The 14,868-nt window shown below is 49.1% G+C and overlaps 1 protein-coding gene across 1 annotated transcript; it reads left to right on the plus strand.

Moving 5' to 3' along the window:
* Positions 1–6,303: 6,303 nt before the first annotated feature.
* On the plus strand, positions 6,304–14,423 carry ZNF16 (zinc finger protein 16). The gene is made up of 4 exons (XM_081069978.1): positions 6,304–6,493; positions 9,207–9,418; positions 11,425–13,267; positions 13,831–14,423. Exons 2-4 carry the CDS (start codon positions 9,223–9,225, stop codon positions 13,841–13,843), a joined length of 2,052 nt encoding a protein of 683 aa, XP_080926104.1. The 5' UTR covers positions 6,304–6,493; positions 9,207–9,222; the 3' UTR covers positions 13,844–14,423.
* Positions 14,424–14,868: the final 445 nt, after the last annotated feature.

Consider the following 14,868-nt stretch of genomic DNA (forward strand, 5'->3'; position numbering starts at 1 on the left):
AATTTTTTCCCAAACAATTTATTTAAGTGTCTATTTCAAGGACCCATCAGCTCCAAGTCAATTAGTTGTTTCAATCAAGTTGTGGAGGGTGCAGCTCACAGTGGCCCATGTGGGAATCAAACCGGCAACCTTGTAGGTAAGAGCACTGCGCTCTAACCAACTGAGCAATTCTGCTGCCCTGACTTTTTAATTTTTGATCAAGGCCAGTTTATCAATTTGTTCTTTTATGGATTGTGCTTTTGGTGTCCTATCTAGGAAACCTTTGCCTAACTCAGAAGATTTTCTTCTTCTAGAAGAAAATTTTATAATTTAAAAGTTTTAGGTGTTATGTTTAGGTCTGCAGTTTGTCATGAGTTGACTTTTGTATCTGATGTAAAGTATGAATCCAAGTTTAATTTTTTTACAGGTGGATGTCTGGTTGTTCCAACACAATTTCTTAAAAAGACTATCCTTTCTCCACTTGCCTTGTTTTTGTGCTTTTGTCAAAAATCTGCTGTCCATCTCTGCGTGGGTTTATTTCTGGACTCTGTTCTGTTCCATTGGTCCACTGTCAGTCTTTAACTCCACATTGTTTTGACTACTGAGACTTTATTAAAACTCTTAAAATCAGGCAGTATTAGGCCTCCCTCCAACTTTATTCTATAACCTCAGAGTAATTTTGGCTACTGTAGGTCCTTTGCATTTCCACATAAATTTTAAAATCAGCTTGTTGGTTTCTGTGTGGTCACAGAATGGAACTCTCACCAGTGCAATGTGAGTGGAAGCATGTGGCCAGGCTAGAGCCTCCACTCGGATTCTGAGGACAGACATGTCCATGAGACCAGTGTCAAACACGCTGCTCCAGAGAAGAGCAGAGAACAGTACAGAAAATCAGCCTCCAAACAAGCAAATCAAACAGAACCCACCAAACAGGGACCCTGCCACATGAGGAAAACTAACTTGTATCTCATCGAGCATTTGGGGTCTATGACATACATGGGGAAAACCCTATGAATGTTATCAATGTGGAAAATCATTTAGCCTGAACTGAACCCTTACTGTTCATCAAAGAATTCACAGTGGAGAGAAAACCTATAGGTGTAATGAATGTGGAAAAGCCTTCAATCAGCACTCACAAGTTATTTAACATAAGAGGATTCACACTGGAGAGAAACCTTATGTCTGCAGTGACTGTGGAAAGTCATTCAGTGCTTGTCTTTCCCTTATTCGGCATCAGAGAATCCATACTGGAGAAAAACCTTATGGATGTGATGAGTAGAAAAACCTTCAGTCAAAAAGGACATCTTATTCAGCATCAGCGAATTCACACTGGAGAGAAGCCCTATGAGTGTAAGGAGTCTGGAAAGGCTCTCAGCCAGAGTTTTAATCTTATTCTCCATCAAAGAGTGCACAATGGCGAGAAGCCCTATCAATGTAACGAGTGTGATAAAGCCTTCAGCGTGCTCTCTTCCCTTGTCCAGCATCAGAGGGTACATAATGGAGAGAACCCGACGACTGTCACAAATGTGGGAAGGCCTTTAGTCAGGACTCACACCTAATTCACATCAGAGGAGTAACACTAGTGAGAAGCCCTATGAGTGTCTTGAGTGTGGGAAAACCTTTGGACAGATCTCTACCCAAATTAAGCATGAGAGAACACAATGGAGACAAGCCCTATGGATGCAGTGACTGTGGGAAAGCCTTCAGCCAGGGTGCACACCTTATCCACCATCAAAGAATTCACACCAGAGAGAATCCTTATGAGTGCAGTGACTATGGGAAGGTCTTCAGTCAGCATTCACAGTTTATTCAGCACCAGAGGATTCACACTGGAGAGAAGCCCTATGAATGCACTGCATGTGGGAAAGCCTTCCGACAGAGTTCTTACCTCATTCAACATCAGAGAATTCACAGTGGAGAGCCACCTTATCCTTTCAGTCAGAGAATAACTGTTATTAGTCATGAGAAAATTCTTAACATCCACCTTGGAGAGCAAGCCTACAGGTGTGAGAAGTGTGGGGACCTGTAGTGCACAGGCAGCTATCACTCAGCCTCGCAGAGCCCACAGTGAAGTGTAACTGCTCTGTGACTTTGTCATGCTGACGAGAAAGCATCACTTTGTGAGTTTCCTTTGGGAGATTCCACTCTTACAGATTGGACTGTCTCCCAGTGAGCTGCTGGCTGAAGGTAGGCTGCCTGCCCACTTGCATGCTAAGAACTCCAAGGTGACACACCTTTCCCAGACCCAGAGGCTGGCCCTCTACTCAAGTATTTCAAACAAGTGCAATTCCAATACATGTATTTAGGTCATTTTTTATAGTACCAGCATGTACAATCTAGTTACATGTTCCATTTGGCCACTTGCTTTGCTTTGCTTTCCTCTTCATCATCTGTTTCAGCTTCAAGGAAAAGTAACTGGGAACCAAGTTGGGGTTTTCTTGTATGTTTCTTTGGGCATCTTCAAAATGTTTTTGTCCTATTGCTGGATATGATACTTTCTACTTCAAAAGTGTTACCTCTTTTCGGCATCAGATAATCCACACAGGAGAGTAACCACATGAGCATAAGTGAAGTTTGTTAATGCACATGAGGTGAGTCTTGTATGCAGAATGAAACTGTTGAGATCCTGCCAAGAAGTCAAAGGATACATGTAAAATGGAGTTTTCCATAAGAAAATTTGGAAAAAAGAGACCCTGGGTATTGGGAGGAAAATAGGCATGAAGTTGACACATGGTTGCATGAGACACAGCTTATAGGCTCTGATTTTAAAACCAAGGGGAATACTCCATATCAGTTCCCAAATAAGAGAGAAGGTTAGTAGTAGCAGCTGTTTGCCATGTATGGGGCAGCACCACATTCAGCAGACTGGGGCAGGTCCTGCTGCTGCCAGAGGTCAGGACTCCAGGGCCATGCAGTAAGTCAGCAGCTTTTAGTAGGGAAGATGCTGCACAGGTTGTGTGTCAGCCAGTGAGTTCTTGGCTGTGTGCTTTTTTGTCCATCTCCGGGCCAGTGTTGAACAGCATGTCTCAGTGTTTTGGGGTCTCCCTCCTGATGCCTGAGAGGATGTTAAGTGTTCCAGGAGCTCTGCTGTCCTCAGTAGAATGTTTGGAGATGCTGTCCTGTCCCATTCCCTCATGTTTCACTTCTATTCCCTCAGACTCTCTTTCTGCAGAAAATTTGATACCACTTTTTCTACTTTTTTCATGTAGGAAACATTAGCATCAAAATGGGCTGAAACAAAGTCATAAATATGAGACATCCAGCAAATTTAGGGGGTGAGAAACAGTTCTAGACACATAAATGTGGCGACTGAAAGTGGCTACAGAGTCTGATGAACAATCTGGAACTTAAGAAAAGACTGACCCTTTAAGATTTGGTGGGCGGCCGGGTGGCTCAGTTGGTTAGAGTGCTGTGCTCTTTAACAACAAGGTTGCCAGTTCAATCCCCACATGGACCACTGTGAGCTGCACCCTTCACAACTAGATTGAAACAACTACTTGACTTGGAGCTGATGGTTCCTGGAAAAACACACTTAAAATAAATTAAAGTTAATATATATTTGTATATATTTGGGAGATTTGCTAATGGAATGGTGCTTCCTGTGTATGAATCAGGGTAAGAAAGAAGTGAAAGAGAAGATAAGAGTCATGAATTATTTAGTAATGGGACATTCTGTTCCTTTTTAGTATCCTTTTCAATAACAAAATTGCTCCATTTTTCCTGTTTATGAATGGAGCTTTCTCTTGGGAGTTGACCAATCTCTTCTGCCTCAGTTGACTTGGACTGTGGCCTAGCTGTGGTCTGTGTAGCCCCCTGCACCGTGCAGAATCCTTGGGCCAGTTCTTTGTCTCAGCGAGGGCTGAGATGACAGGTACCTTTGGATTAGATGGGCCTGGAGGTGATTCCAGCTCCCCACCCTTGGTTCTGTACTGCTCTGGGCTAGGGTTCCCAGGCGGGAATTCCCACCCTTTCTTGTGACATTTTTTCACTTTCCCATTCCCAAATCCCAAGAAAAGTTGGTCAGAAAATCGGGAAAATTGGCTCCTTGAACCCAGGTGGTTAGTAGTATCAGCCGTCACTTTGTGGAACCAATTCATCGTGGAGAACAGAAAACAGTTTGTATCACGGGATTCAGGAAGGGGAAAATGGAAAAAAATACTGAGAATGGGTGGGAATTCCCATCCAGAAACCCTACTCTAGACAAATGTCCTGGAGTGAGTTTGCTTATCTGCAAAATGGGGGTAAAAATACCAATCCTTGAAAGGCTTTCTAGGGATTCAGGCAAACCAAATGTGCTGAGTGAACACAGAAGGCAGCACAAAGCTCTCTGTCCTCCCTGCCACTCTTGTCAGAACAGCAGGTCAGAGCAAGCAGATCACTTGTGGAGAGTAGTCCTGGCCCCACCTCCCTGGCCCTTTGAGACATTTGTAAAAGAGGACATAATGTAACTCATATTACAGAGAATTATGTGTGTAACCTATATAATATCGTGACATAGTTTTTCTTAAATGCTACTCGCTTCCCTTCTTGCAAGAGAACTAGTATGGTTGATTAGTGGATTCATGTAACCTACAACATGCATACAAGGAGAACCTGTTCCAGGCATGGCTCTAAGTGCTGGGGATAGAACAGTGACTAGCACAGAACCCATGCCCTCGTGGCACATATATCCTACGGTGGAGAGAAAGATGCAAAGCAAATCAGCTGTTTGCTGATGGATGCTCTGAAGAAAAATAGAACAGAGGAGGGACTAGAACAGCTTGTCACGGAACAAGCAGTAAGGTATGATTTCCACGTACTGTGGTCAAAGAAGTGCCTGGAAGCCCTTCTCGCAGAACTCAGCGAGTTCCTTTAGGGCCTGGCTCCCCGCACCCTGTCGGCAGGGTGGTCTGGGCTGGGGACAGTTGTTTTCCCCTCAACATTATGGGGATGGTGGAGTTCTCAGGTCCAAGGAGCCCATGCCCCATGGCAGCACACAGCCGCCCAGGGCCGCAGCCACTCATGGCGGTACATGGTAGCCCGTGGCAGCTCAGCTCCAGGGAGAGCTGTTGTTCACAATCTTAGCCGTAGAGGGCACAGCGGACTGGAACATACAGGAATAGAACCAGGTCATTAGGAGCACAGAGCTCCAACCACCTGAGCCACCAGGCCAGCCCAAACATTTCATTATTTGTTACATTATCATATAGGTTATTGCTGGTGCAGAGAAATAATAGTGTTCCTTTTGCTAACTTCTTAAGATAAATGCTTTTATCTTTAATGATGAAAAAGTATTAAATGTGATATATTTATATATTATATCTTTTTTCTCAGAAAAATGTTCAATAGCTATTACATATGAATATTTTACACTTTACACCAGGTGTCATATGTATGAGAATAAAGTGTTTTGCTTTTTTTAAAAAAACATTTTTTTTTTAGTTGAAGGGGTACAGGACTTTATTGGGGAACAGTGTGTACTTCCAGGACTTTTTTCCAAGTCAAGTTGTTGTCCTTTCAATCTTAGTTGTGGATGGCACAGCTCAGCTCCAGGTACCGTTGCTAGTTGCAGGGGGCACAGCCCACCATCCCTTGCAGGAGTTGAACTGGCAACCTTGTGGTTGAGAGCCCACTGGCCCATGTGGGAATCGAACCGGCTGCCTTCGGAGTTAGGAACATGGAGCTCTAACCGCCTGAACCACCGGCGGGCCCTGTGTTTTGCTTTTATTGCTTTTTAAAGAGTCTGTCATTTTCCAGCTGGTATTTTAATTCAAAAGCTATATAAACAGTGTTTCGTAAATGACAATACTTAAGGTTTTTTAAATCAACTTTTCTGTTTTTCTAATTTTCATAGTTTAATATTCCTATAAATTGCATACCTTAAAGTCTTTGTATTCTTTTTGTATAGATGTTCCATGAAGAGTCCCACTAAAGGTATAATGTCTGTCTAAAGAATTGGAACTCTTCTATCTGATTGAGGATTCAGGTCTTACACTGCATCCTCCTGTTCTTACCAGCTACGGTCTGTCGCGGTTCTAGTTGCCTGTGAATCTCAGTCCCATTCCACCGGTATATCTCCCTGCATTTTTTTTTTTTTATTTATTGGGATGACAATTGTTGGTAAAATTACATAGATTTCAGGTGTACAATTCTGTATTACATCGTCTATAAATCCCATTGTGTGTTCACCACCCAGAGTCAGTTCTCCTTCCATCACCGTCTATTTGTATCTCCCTGCATTTCTAATCGGTTGTCCTTTGATGTTTAGTTACAGCTGCATTAGTTGTATGGACGGAGTCGGACAACAGTGAACCAGGAGAGGGCTCCGCGATCCGCTCGGGGGTCAGGGGCTGACCCACCGAGTTCCGTCGGCCTCCCACCGCCTAGAGTGGCTATGCTGGCCCGGGGAGAGGGGGCGGGCCCTTGGGCCGGAAGCAGGGGAGGGACTTCGGAAGTCCTTCTGGGGCGAGCCGCTTCCGAGCCGGGCCGCTGTGCCCTTCCAGGCGCGAGCCCCAGAGGCGGCGAGTTCGCGAGGGTAAATCCTCTGTATTGCCTTTCGCGCTCCCGCGTGACTCCCACGTACCTGCCGTGGGTGCCGGCCCAGGGCGATCTAGGCTCGGACAGGCGGGGGTTCGTGGGCGGAGGGCCCGGCGCTGCTCGGCCTGGGCGGGGTCAGAACCTTGGAGGGTTGGGTGGCGCCCTCCGGAGGCCGCACAACGGTGGCGGCGTCTGCCCCAGCCCCGAGTTTGGCAGCGGGACCTCGTGGCGAAGCTGCCGCAGAGCGACAGGGCAGGTGTGCTGTGAGTGGTGTCCTGGCGCGTGGAGTGGAGGAACGGCCTCAGGAATTCCGTGTGAGCGTCAGAGCCGGTGACGAGTGGGCTTGTCGCTCAGCACCAGGTGTCCTGACTGGAGGCGCCGTCGGTGGTGGATTCATCCTCCGGGTGGAGAAAGGGCCCTGGGGAAGGGACATTTCTCCCCCATGGGAGTGGGGCTGAGGGGTGGTGGGGCCTGCCCATCCTGCGATGCCTGCCCTGGACCGGTGGCTACGAGTCCTGACACTAGTCTCTTTGCTCAGCACCAGGTTGAGCCCTTAGCCAGGAGAAACTGCTTTCAAGCTCTATGGCAGAATTCAGTTTCTTGAGGTCGTTGCATGTTTTCTAGGTGACTGTCCTTAGCTCGTGGAGGTCCCAATCCTTGCACGTGACCCGTGCGTCCCAGAGTCAGCAAGGACTCATGCAGTTGCTTTGGGTCCAGTAGGATAACCCAGGTCCTTAACCTTAATTCCCCCTGCAAAGGCCGTTTTACTGTGTAGTGTAGATACGCGCAGGTTCTGGGGATTAGGATGTGGACGTGGTGTGGAAGGGCAGTCTATCTACCACTGATTCGGACTGCCCCTCCCACCCCTGCAAGGTCCCACATATGCTGGGGTGAGAAAAACAGGTACAACGGCTGTAGTTTGTTACAATTTATAATGAAAAGGCAAAGAAAAAATGTGCATATGTTCTTGTATAAGTTTAGAATAAATTTAAAGGGTACATTAGAAACTGGGAGGGGGGATTGACTAGCTGACAGATATTTCACCACAAGTCCTTTTTTACGTTTTGAATTTTGAGCCATGTGAGTGTGCCCCTGTTCAGTGCCAGTGATAATTTTCATAATTTTAAAAAACAATGAACTGAGGAAATACTGTAAATGGTTGAGTCTCCCTGTGGGATAGGGAGGGTGAGCCCCCCCCACCCCCCACACACAGAAGCAGCATCTGCTCCTTGATGCCTCAGGGACAGGCTCCTTCACTCATTGCTCTCCCTCCTTGGAACCCATCTGTGCCATCCTGCTTACCACCTGTGCCAGGTTACTCTTCCTGAAGTGTGTTTGTTCTCTTTCCTGATGTGGAAAGGTGCCTCCCTTTCACCAGGCAGACCAGGCCTCTTGTAGTCTGTGCCCCTGTGACCCTGCCTCTGACCTCTGTCTGCACCTTGCTCCATCTCACCCCTGCCTTCTTCCACTTTTCTAGCCGGGCGTGGCCCAGCCCCCTCTCTGGGCCTGGTTTAAATGCTCCTCCACCCCAGGACTTGGCCCGTTCCCTGCTGCCTCTGCCCAGAGCACTTGCCCACCTCACTGATGCATTTGCTATGATCTGTCTTCCCACTGAACTCCGTGAGGGCGATAGTCACTGCTGTATCTTCACACTGTGTCCTGAACAGCCCCTGGCATATGGTAGGTGTTTGGGAAACACTGAAAACACGTGTCCAAGAGGAAAAATCCAGTCCATAGTTTGGCAATCAGTGACCCAAATGGGCTTCTGCCAACATTTCCTACCTCATCTTCTCCAACCCTGAAAAGCAGAGAGGTCAGTGTACCTGTTGATGGTCCAGTACGAATAAGGGGCCAGGTAGTGTCGCCCCACTCCCAGGTGGGCCACTGAGCAGGGCATATTGCATTTGCACAGAGACTGGGCAGTGGGAGGGCTGGGGGGAATCACTAACGGTGATGTGGGGGACTTATCATGTGTCCAGGTGGGAATGTCCTGTCTTCCTACCCAGAGGGAGCAGTTAGAAGGAGATAAGTCCAAGTTTGGGAGTCTTCACAGAACGGGTTGTTGATGCCTCAGACTGGACAAATTAACCAAGGAAGTTGGTATAGATGCAGAAGCAAACCCTACTGCAACATAAAGAGGGAGATGAGGGAGCTGCTGGTACAGTGGGAGGACAACCCCGGAAGGGAGAAACAAGGCTGTCTACTGTGGATGCTCCCAGAAAGGCACAGCTCAGACGGAACTGACTACTAGGAAGGCACCATAATGACCACTTGCCTGTCTATGGCAGAGACTGCCCTAACTGTCCAGCCTCTGGAGCTGCTGCTCCCCCCGTGAGTGGGACTGATGGTCCACCTTGGGGGCACTGTGTCACGGATTAGGGTAGAGGGGTGGGCCCTGTGGGACTGCTCTCCTGTCATGGCAGGCCTGGGCCCTTCCAGGAGGTGCCTGCAGGGCATTGTGCTCATTTTGTCTTAGGGTCAGCATCTCACCCCTTCCCACCTGTGGCTCTGGCTCCTCTTAAGTCTGGATCTTATGGCTGGCTGAGCCTCCCCTTGGGTCCAGTAACAGGGAGTGTGGCAATAATCCCTGAGACACAGCACTAGGTATTCCTCAGGTCTCGGGCTGCAAAGGGGCAGGAAGGGATCCAGGCATGGCGGGAGGATGGAACCCTGAGGATAGCCCCCTGCACACTCACCAGTGTTCTTTCTAGTTTCCAGGTCCCAGTCATGCCCAGCCTCAGAGCTCGGCCCAAAGAGGCCTACATGGAGCCCTCAGCTCCTGGACCATCCCCTGGGAGCGCTGCAGACCAGCCCCCTACGAGTGGTGCTCCCACTGTGACCCACCCTGCATCTGTACTCCATGATCCTCTCTGCTGCAGCGACACTGAGCTGGGAACCACTGCACCTCACCATCAGAAGCCAGGTACTGGGAATGAGCTCCCCCCTGGTGCCCTCATTCCGGGAGTACTTTGTCCATGTCACCCTGTATTTACCACCAGCAGTTGTTCGTCTCGTTAAAGGTGGGGTTCCTCGTGGAACTGAGGGGCCAAGGCTGGAGGTCAGAGAGGAAACTGGCCTAGCCCATGGCTGCCCTGGTGCCCTGAGTGGGACACCTTGATTCCCCCGCCTGACGTAGAGGGGTACAATGTGGTGGTTACCACCTGAGCCCTGCCTGACCAACCTCCGGGTGGTAGCAGTCCCTGCCCTCAGGGCTCGGCCCAAGTCCAGGCCTTGACCCTGCTCCCTCTGCCTGCAGTTACACTGCCCAGCTGCTCCAGTCCCCTTCAGAACTCTACCAGAAAGTCTTTTCTGAGGACCTCTCACTAGCTTGCTTCTTCTGTGGACCTCTCAGCAGTGGTCAGGATGCTTATTCAGTGTTAGCTTTTCTTACTAGGATCTAATGATGGCTGTTGTACAAGAGGACACTCTTATCTACATGGAACCTATTATTATACTCAGGACACCTCAGCAGAGTATGCTTGTCAGAGCCTGGGTGGCCGGGGACGGTTAAGCTAAGGGCATAGATGGTGTGGGACAGTCCTCTGTGTGTTAGGAGGTTTGGGGGGGATGGGTAGAGGAGAGAGAATTGACAAGGTCCCAGGAAGTAACCCTGAAAGATAGGCCTGCCGACTGCAGGCAGAGGCAAAATGTTAACCAGATGTCCAAGGGCATGCTAGGCAGAGAATGGTGAGGGAAGCTAGGAGGCTGGCTCCAGGAAGAACACAAACAAAAAGGATAATGGTGGCTCATGTTTAAAGAGCCACTGTGAAGCAAATTGATGGAGTAGGCCTTTCCAAACACTTTTTTTTTCCACATAAACATTTTAAAAAACAAGCAGAAACTGCCTTTACCAACTTTGTCAGAAATCTAGAAAACAGATTTACAGCAACGAACCCAATGGTGAATCAAGGAAAAGGCAACTTACACCTGGTTGGAACGCTTGATGGTGTTTTTGCCTGCTTATGCTCCAGACACTCTCTTGTTCAATAGCAGTCTTAATGCCAGTGTCCTGCGTCCCTAGCTCCAGGGTGGGTACAGCAGACCTCCTTCAGAAATTATTTTATTCTAAGCTGTGTGGTGTTGGATAAAGGTGCTCATGTATTTGGTCTAACTCAGAACTTAATCGGGACAGAAAAGGGTGAGCTCAGAATCTTCATTCAAGTGAGAGATGCAGGGGATCGAGGGTTTCCTGGTTCCTTCAGATAAGAGAGATGCAGGGGATTGAGGGTTTCCTGGTTCCTTCAGATAAGAGAGGTGCCAAAGCCCTTCTGGTGTGACAAGGAGCCTTCAGAAAGATACCCAACAGCTTAATCGTTGTTCCAGGGGAAAAACTCATTCAGCTAATACCAGTCAGAAATTCATGTTTTAGGGGCAAAGGTGGCTTTGACAGGATGGCAGGATCTCTGAGGCTCCCATGTTGAACAGGACAGAATCTGATGTTGCACTGGTGTCCCCACAATTCTCAGCCCACCACGCGGTTGGAAACACCTTTGCTTCTGCGAAGGGAATGGACTTCTCTGGGCCCCCATGATGCTTCCCAAATGCCATTTGGTGAAGCCCAAATTCCATTAGTTAGCATTGCGTGAACAGACGAGCTGTGAAGCTGGCACCATGTTTCCTGGACAAGCAGGTGGAATGTTCATGAATGTGTTGCAAGGCATGTACTTACTGTTTCCCTTGTACAAGTGGGAGGGGTGGGTTTGGGACACGTACCAGGGTATAGCCAACAGGACTTGCTGATGGCCTGCTGGGTGACAGGAGAGGCAGTCAGGGGCACTGACAGTTTGGCCTGACCCAGGAGGTGCACTTCCAGTGACTTCTTGAGGTGTAAGTGCTGGGACTACACCTCCAGTGGCTCCCACAGGCCCAGCCTTGTCATCTGTGTATTTTCCTGTTTCCTTCCAAGTGACTTTATGTTTGTCATTTCAGATTGGAACACCAGGATTGAGGGCAAGGAGTTTCTTCAGAAGGAAGAGATTTCTGAGGATTTGGAATCAGAAGTAGAAACATCAAAAAATGATACCTGTAGTTTTTCCCAGGTGCCTGAGCTTGGGGAACTCTGTGATGACCTATTAGGAACAAACTGGGGAGTCCCTGGCGACACGAGACGGATACAGTCCCTCTCCCAGGAGGAGGACATCACACAAGTGGCGGTGCTCTTTAAGAGCCCCTTAGTGGGGAGGGAGCTGGACTGTGAGGATTTTGAGACAACCTTCAGTCTGAGCCCACACAATGTGGCATACCAGGAAACACCAATGGAAGAGAGGCCACATGCATACATGTGTGGTCCAGCCCTCCAACACAGCAGGGACCTAAGTAGCCATGAGGAGCTTCACTCAGCTGAAAGCCCCTTCATATGTAGCGAGTGTGGGAAGACCTACAGAGGAAACCCTGAGCTCATTCGGCATCGGATTGTCCACTCTGGGCAGAAATCTTTCCTGTGTGATGAGTGCAGAAAGGCCTTCCACCAGGACTTGGTTCTTACAAGTCACCAGAGGGTTCGTGTGAGCGATAAACCCTACGTGTGCCATGAATGTGGGAAGGCCTTCCGTGTGCACTCAGACCTCGTTAAGCATCAGGGCACCCACAGCACAGAGAAGACTTGCATCTGTGCCGAGTGTGGCAAGGCCTTCCATCAGAACGCCAGCCTTAAGAAACACCAGAAGTGTCACATGAGCCAGAAGCCCTATGAGTGCAGTGACTGTGGGAAGGCCTTCAGGCGGAGCTCCAACCTCATCCAGCATCAGAGAATTCATTCTGGGGAGAAGCCGTACGTGTGCAGTGATTGTGGGAAGGCCTTCAGACGGAGCTCGAACCTCATCAAACACCACCGGATCCACACAGGCGAGAAGCCTTTCGAGTGTAATGCGTGTGGGAAGGCCTTCAGCCAGAGCTCACACCTGCGGAAGCACCAGCGGGTGCACACGGGCGAGAGACCTTACGAGTGTGATGAGTGTGGCAAGCCATTCAGCCGGGTGTCTAATCTCATTAAGCACCACCGGGTCCACACAGGAGAGAGACCCTATAAGTGCAGTGACTGCGGGAAGGCCTTCAGCCAGAGTTCAAGCCTCATTCAACATCGGCGCATTCATACCGGAGAGAAGCCCCATGTGTGTAATGTGTGTGGAAAAGCCTTTAGTTACAGCTCCGTGCTCAGAAAGCACCAGATAACCCATACGGGAGAGAAGCCCTATGAATGTGGCGTGTGTGGGAAGGCCTTCAGCCACAGCTCGGCCCTCATTCAGCACCAGGGTGTTCACACCGGTGACAAGCCCTACGAGTGTCGTGAATGTGGGAAGACGTTCGGCCGCAGCTCCAACCTCATCCTTCACCAGCGAGTTCACACCGGAGAGAAGCCCTATGAATGTACTGAATGTGGGAAAACCTTCAGCCAGAGCTCAACTCTCATTCAGCATCAGAGAATCCACAACGGATTGAAACCCCACGAGTGTAACCAGTGTGGGAAAGCCTTCAACAGAAGCTCAAACCTCATCCACCACCAGAAAGTTCACACTGGGGAGAAGCCATATACGTGCATTGAGTGTGGTAAGGGCTTCAGCCAGAGCTCCCACCTCATTCAGCATCAGATCATCCACACTGGCGAGCGGCCCTACAAGTGCAGTGAGTGTGGTAAATCCTTCAGCCAGCGCTCGGTCCTTATCCAGCACCAGAGGATTCACACTGGAGAGAAGCCCTACGACTGCACTGCATGTGGGAAAGCTTTCAGTCAGCGGTCAAAGTTGGTCAAGCACCAGCTGACCCACACCAGGGAGTGAGTCCAAACGTGGCTCCTGTCTGCCTCCCCTGGCCACCTCCCACACTCGAAGCCAGGCACAGTCCCTGCCCTCCCCCCCACAACCTGCTGTCCACAAAGCCTGGGGTCCTCCTTTGAAACATCTTTCACAGGCTCCCTCCCCTCCTTTCTCCTGCCATTGCTCCCACCCCATGTGAACTCGTTTCTTTGGTTTCTTTTCACATTTTGTTATGAGGCTGCCATATTTGTTAGGAGGGTAAAGATGATGGAGGCTACATATTTACGAATAGAGCTTATTACTATAATCAGACATAACCAAAAAAGTAAACAGCTTTGGTTCGAGATGATCACAGTAGTTGTTTTGTTCAGTAATTAGTCCCAAGGAGTGAATTCTTCATTGATGGTGGGAATTCATGTTCCGTTTACATAAAATCAGGTCTGATTTCTGTCACCCTCCCGCAGTGTGGTACGTACTCATTACAACCAGTCCCTCCCCCTTTCTTGCCATTCCGTAATGACACAACACTGCCCTGCTGCTACCTTTGTGCCATCTGTAGTCTGACATTGTGCTTTCTCCTCAGGGCTCCGCTGTGACTCAGGTCCACTCAGGGCTTCTGCACACTTAACACCTGCGGCTGTTCCAGCCTCCAGCTCTGCCTTGCGGTCCTGGCTGTCAGCCCCCAGAGGCCAGCTCTCTCCTTGCTCTTCCTGTTCTCCCTACACGCACCCAGGCTTGGAGTTTATTCCCAGATCATCATTCATCAGACATTTATCAAGCACCTGCTAGGTGCCCCTGGAAGGCAGGGCTGTCCCTCCTCAGTTTCCCAGACCTGTGTCAATGCTCCCTGTACCACAGGCCTCCACACTGTTAGGAAACCCCCCCCCCCCCGGTGCTGAGACAGGTGGGAGACATGTGGTGGGCACAGCAGCTGTGGAAGGCCCAAAGTGTAATCCACAGAAAGGAGTGTGTCCCTTGGCCCTGTCTCGGCAGAACTGATCCAATTCAGGGGCATGCCATCTGCAGCCTAAGGGGTTTTAACTTAGGATGTTTTGTTTCCAAAGAAAAATGGTCTAGAGAAGCAAATTTCTGTCAACCACAGCCTGTTTCTTTTCATTTTCATGGTGTCCTTGAAAACGTGTTTCTCAGGAAAAACAGAGTCCATGTGACAGCCTGAGAAGGCCTTGTCTCTGATGTGTGGTCTGGGCGCCTCCACTAGGCATGATGGACGGAGTCTGTCCGTGCCGCAGGGGCCACTCCAAGGTAATAGGGTGTCCCTTGTGTTCTTTTTTCATTTTGGTGCATTAATTATTTTTTATCAAAAGACGCTTAATTACTTAAATTACTAGTTTATATGGTAGGGATACAAGGAAAGAGACATTGGGGCGAGGAGAAAGGGGAAAATGGGAAGAGGGAGACAGGAAGGAACCATCACAAAGCCCAGCCTGGACTGGGGATTGAACACTGCTCCCCAAATATCTTAGAACACCCATCCTTTCCTTGTGGTTGACCATGGACCCCGGCCCACCTGCCCTGGTGCATCTTAGGAGGGTATTCTTCAAAAGGGCGGAAATTGTGGCTCCTCATTTCCTAACCAGTACATCCCTGGTAAATGCCAGAC

The sequence above is a fragment of the Rhinolophus hipposideros genome, assembly GCF_964194185.1.
Source record: "Rhinolophus hipposideros genome assembly, chromosome: 13".
In the NCBI taxonomy this organism is placed as follows: Eukaryota; Metazoa; Chordata; class Mammalia; order Chiroptera; family Rhinolophidae; genus Rhinolophus; species Rhinolophus hipposideros.

What these genes read in the sequence shown, in the direction of transcription:
- ZNF16 (XM_081069978.1), top strand. Translation starts at nt 9,223, where the DNA reads ATGCCCAGCCTCAGAGCTCGGCCCAAAGAGGCCTACATGGAGCCCTCA. An exon ending in ACCTCACCATCAGAAGCCAG is followed by an intron (nt 9,419 to 11,424) that starts GTACTGGGAATG and finishes TTGTCATTTCAG; the next exon opens with ATTGGAACACCAGGATTGAG.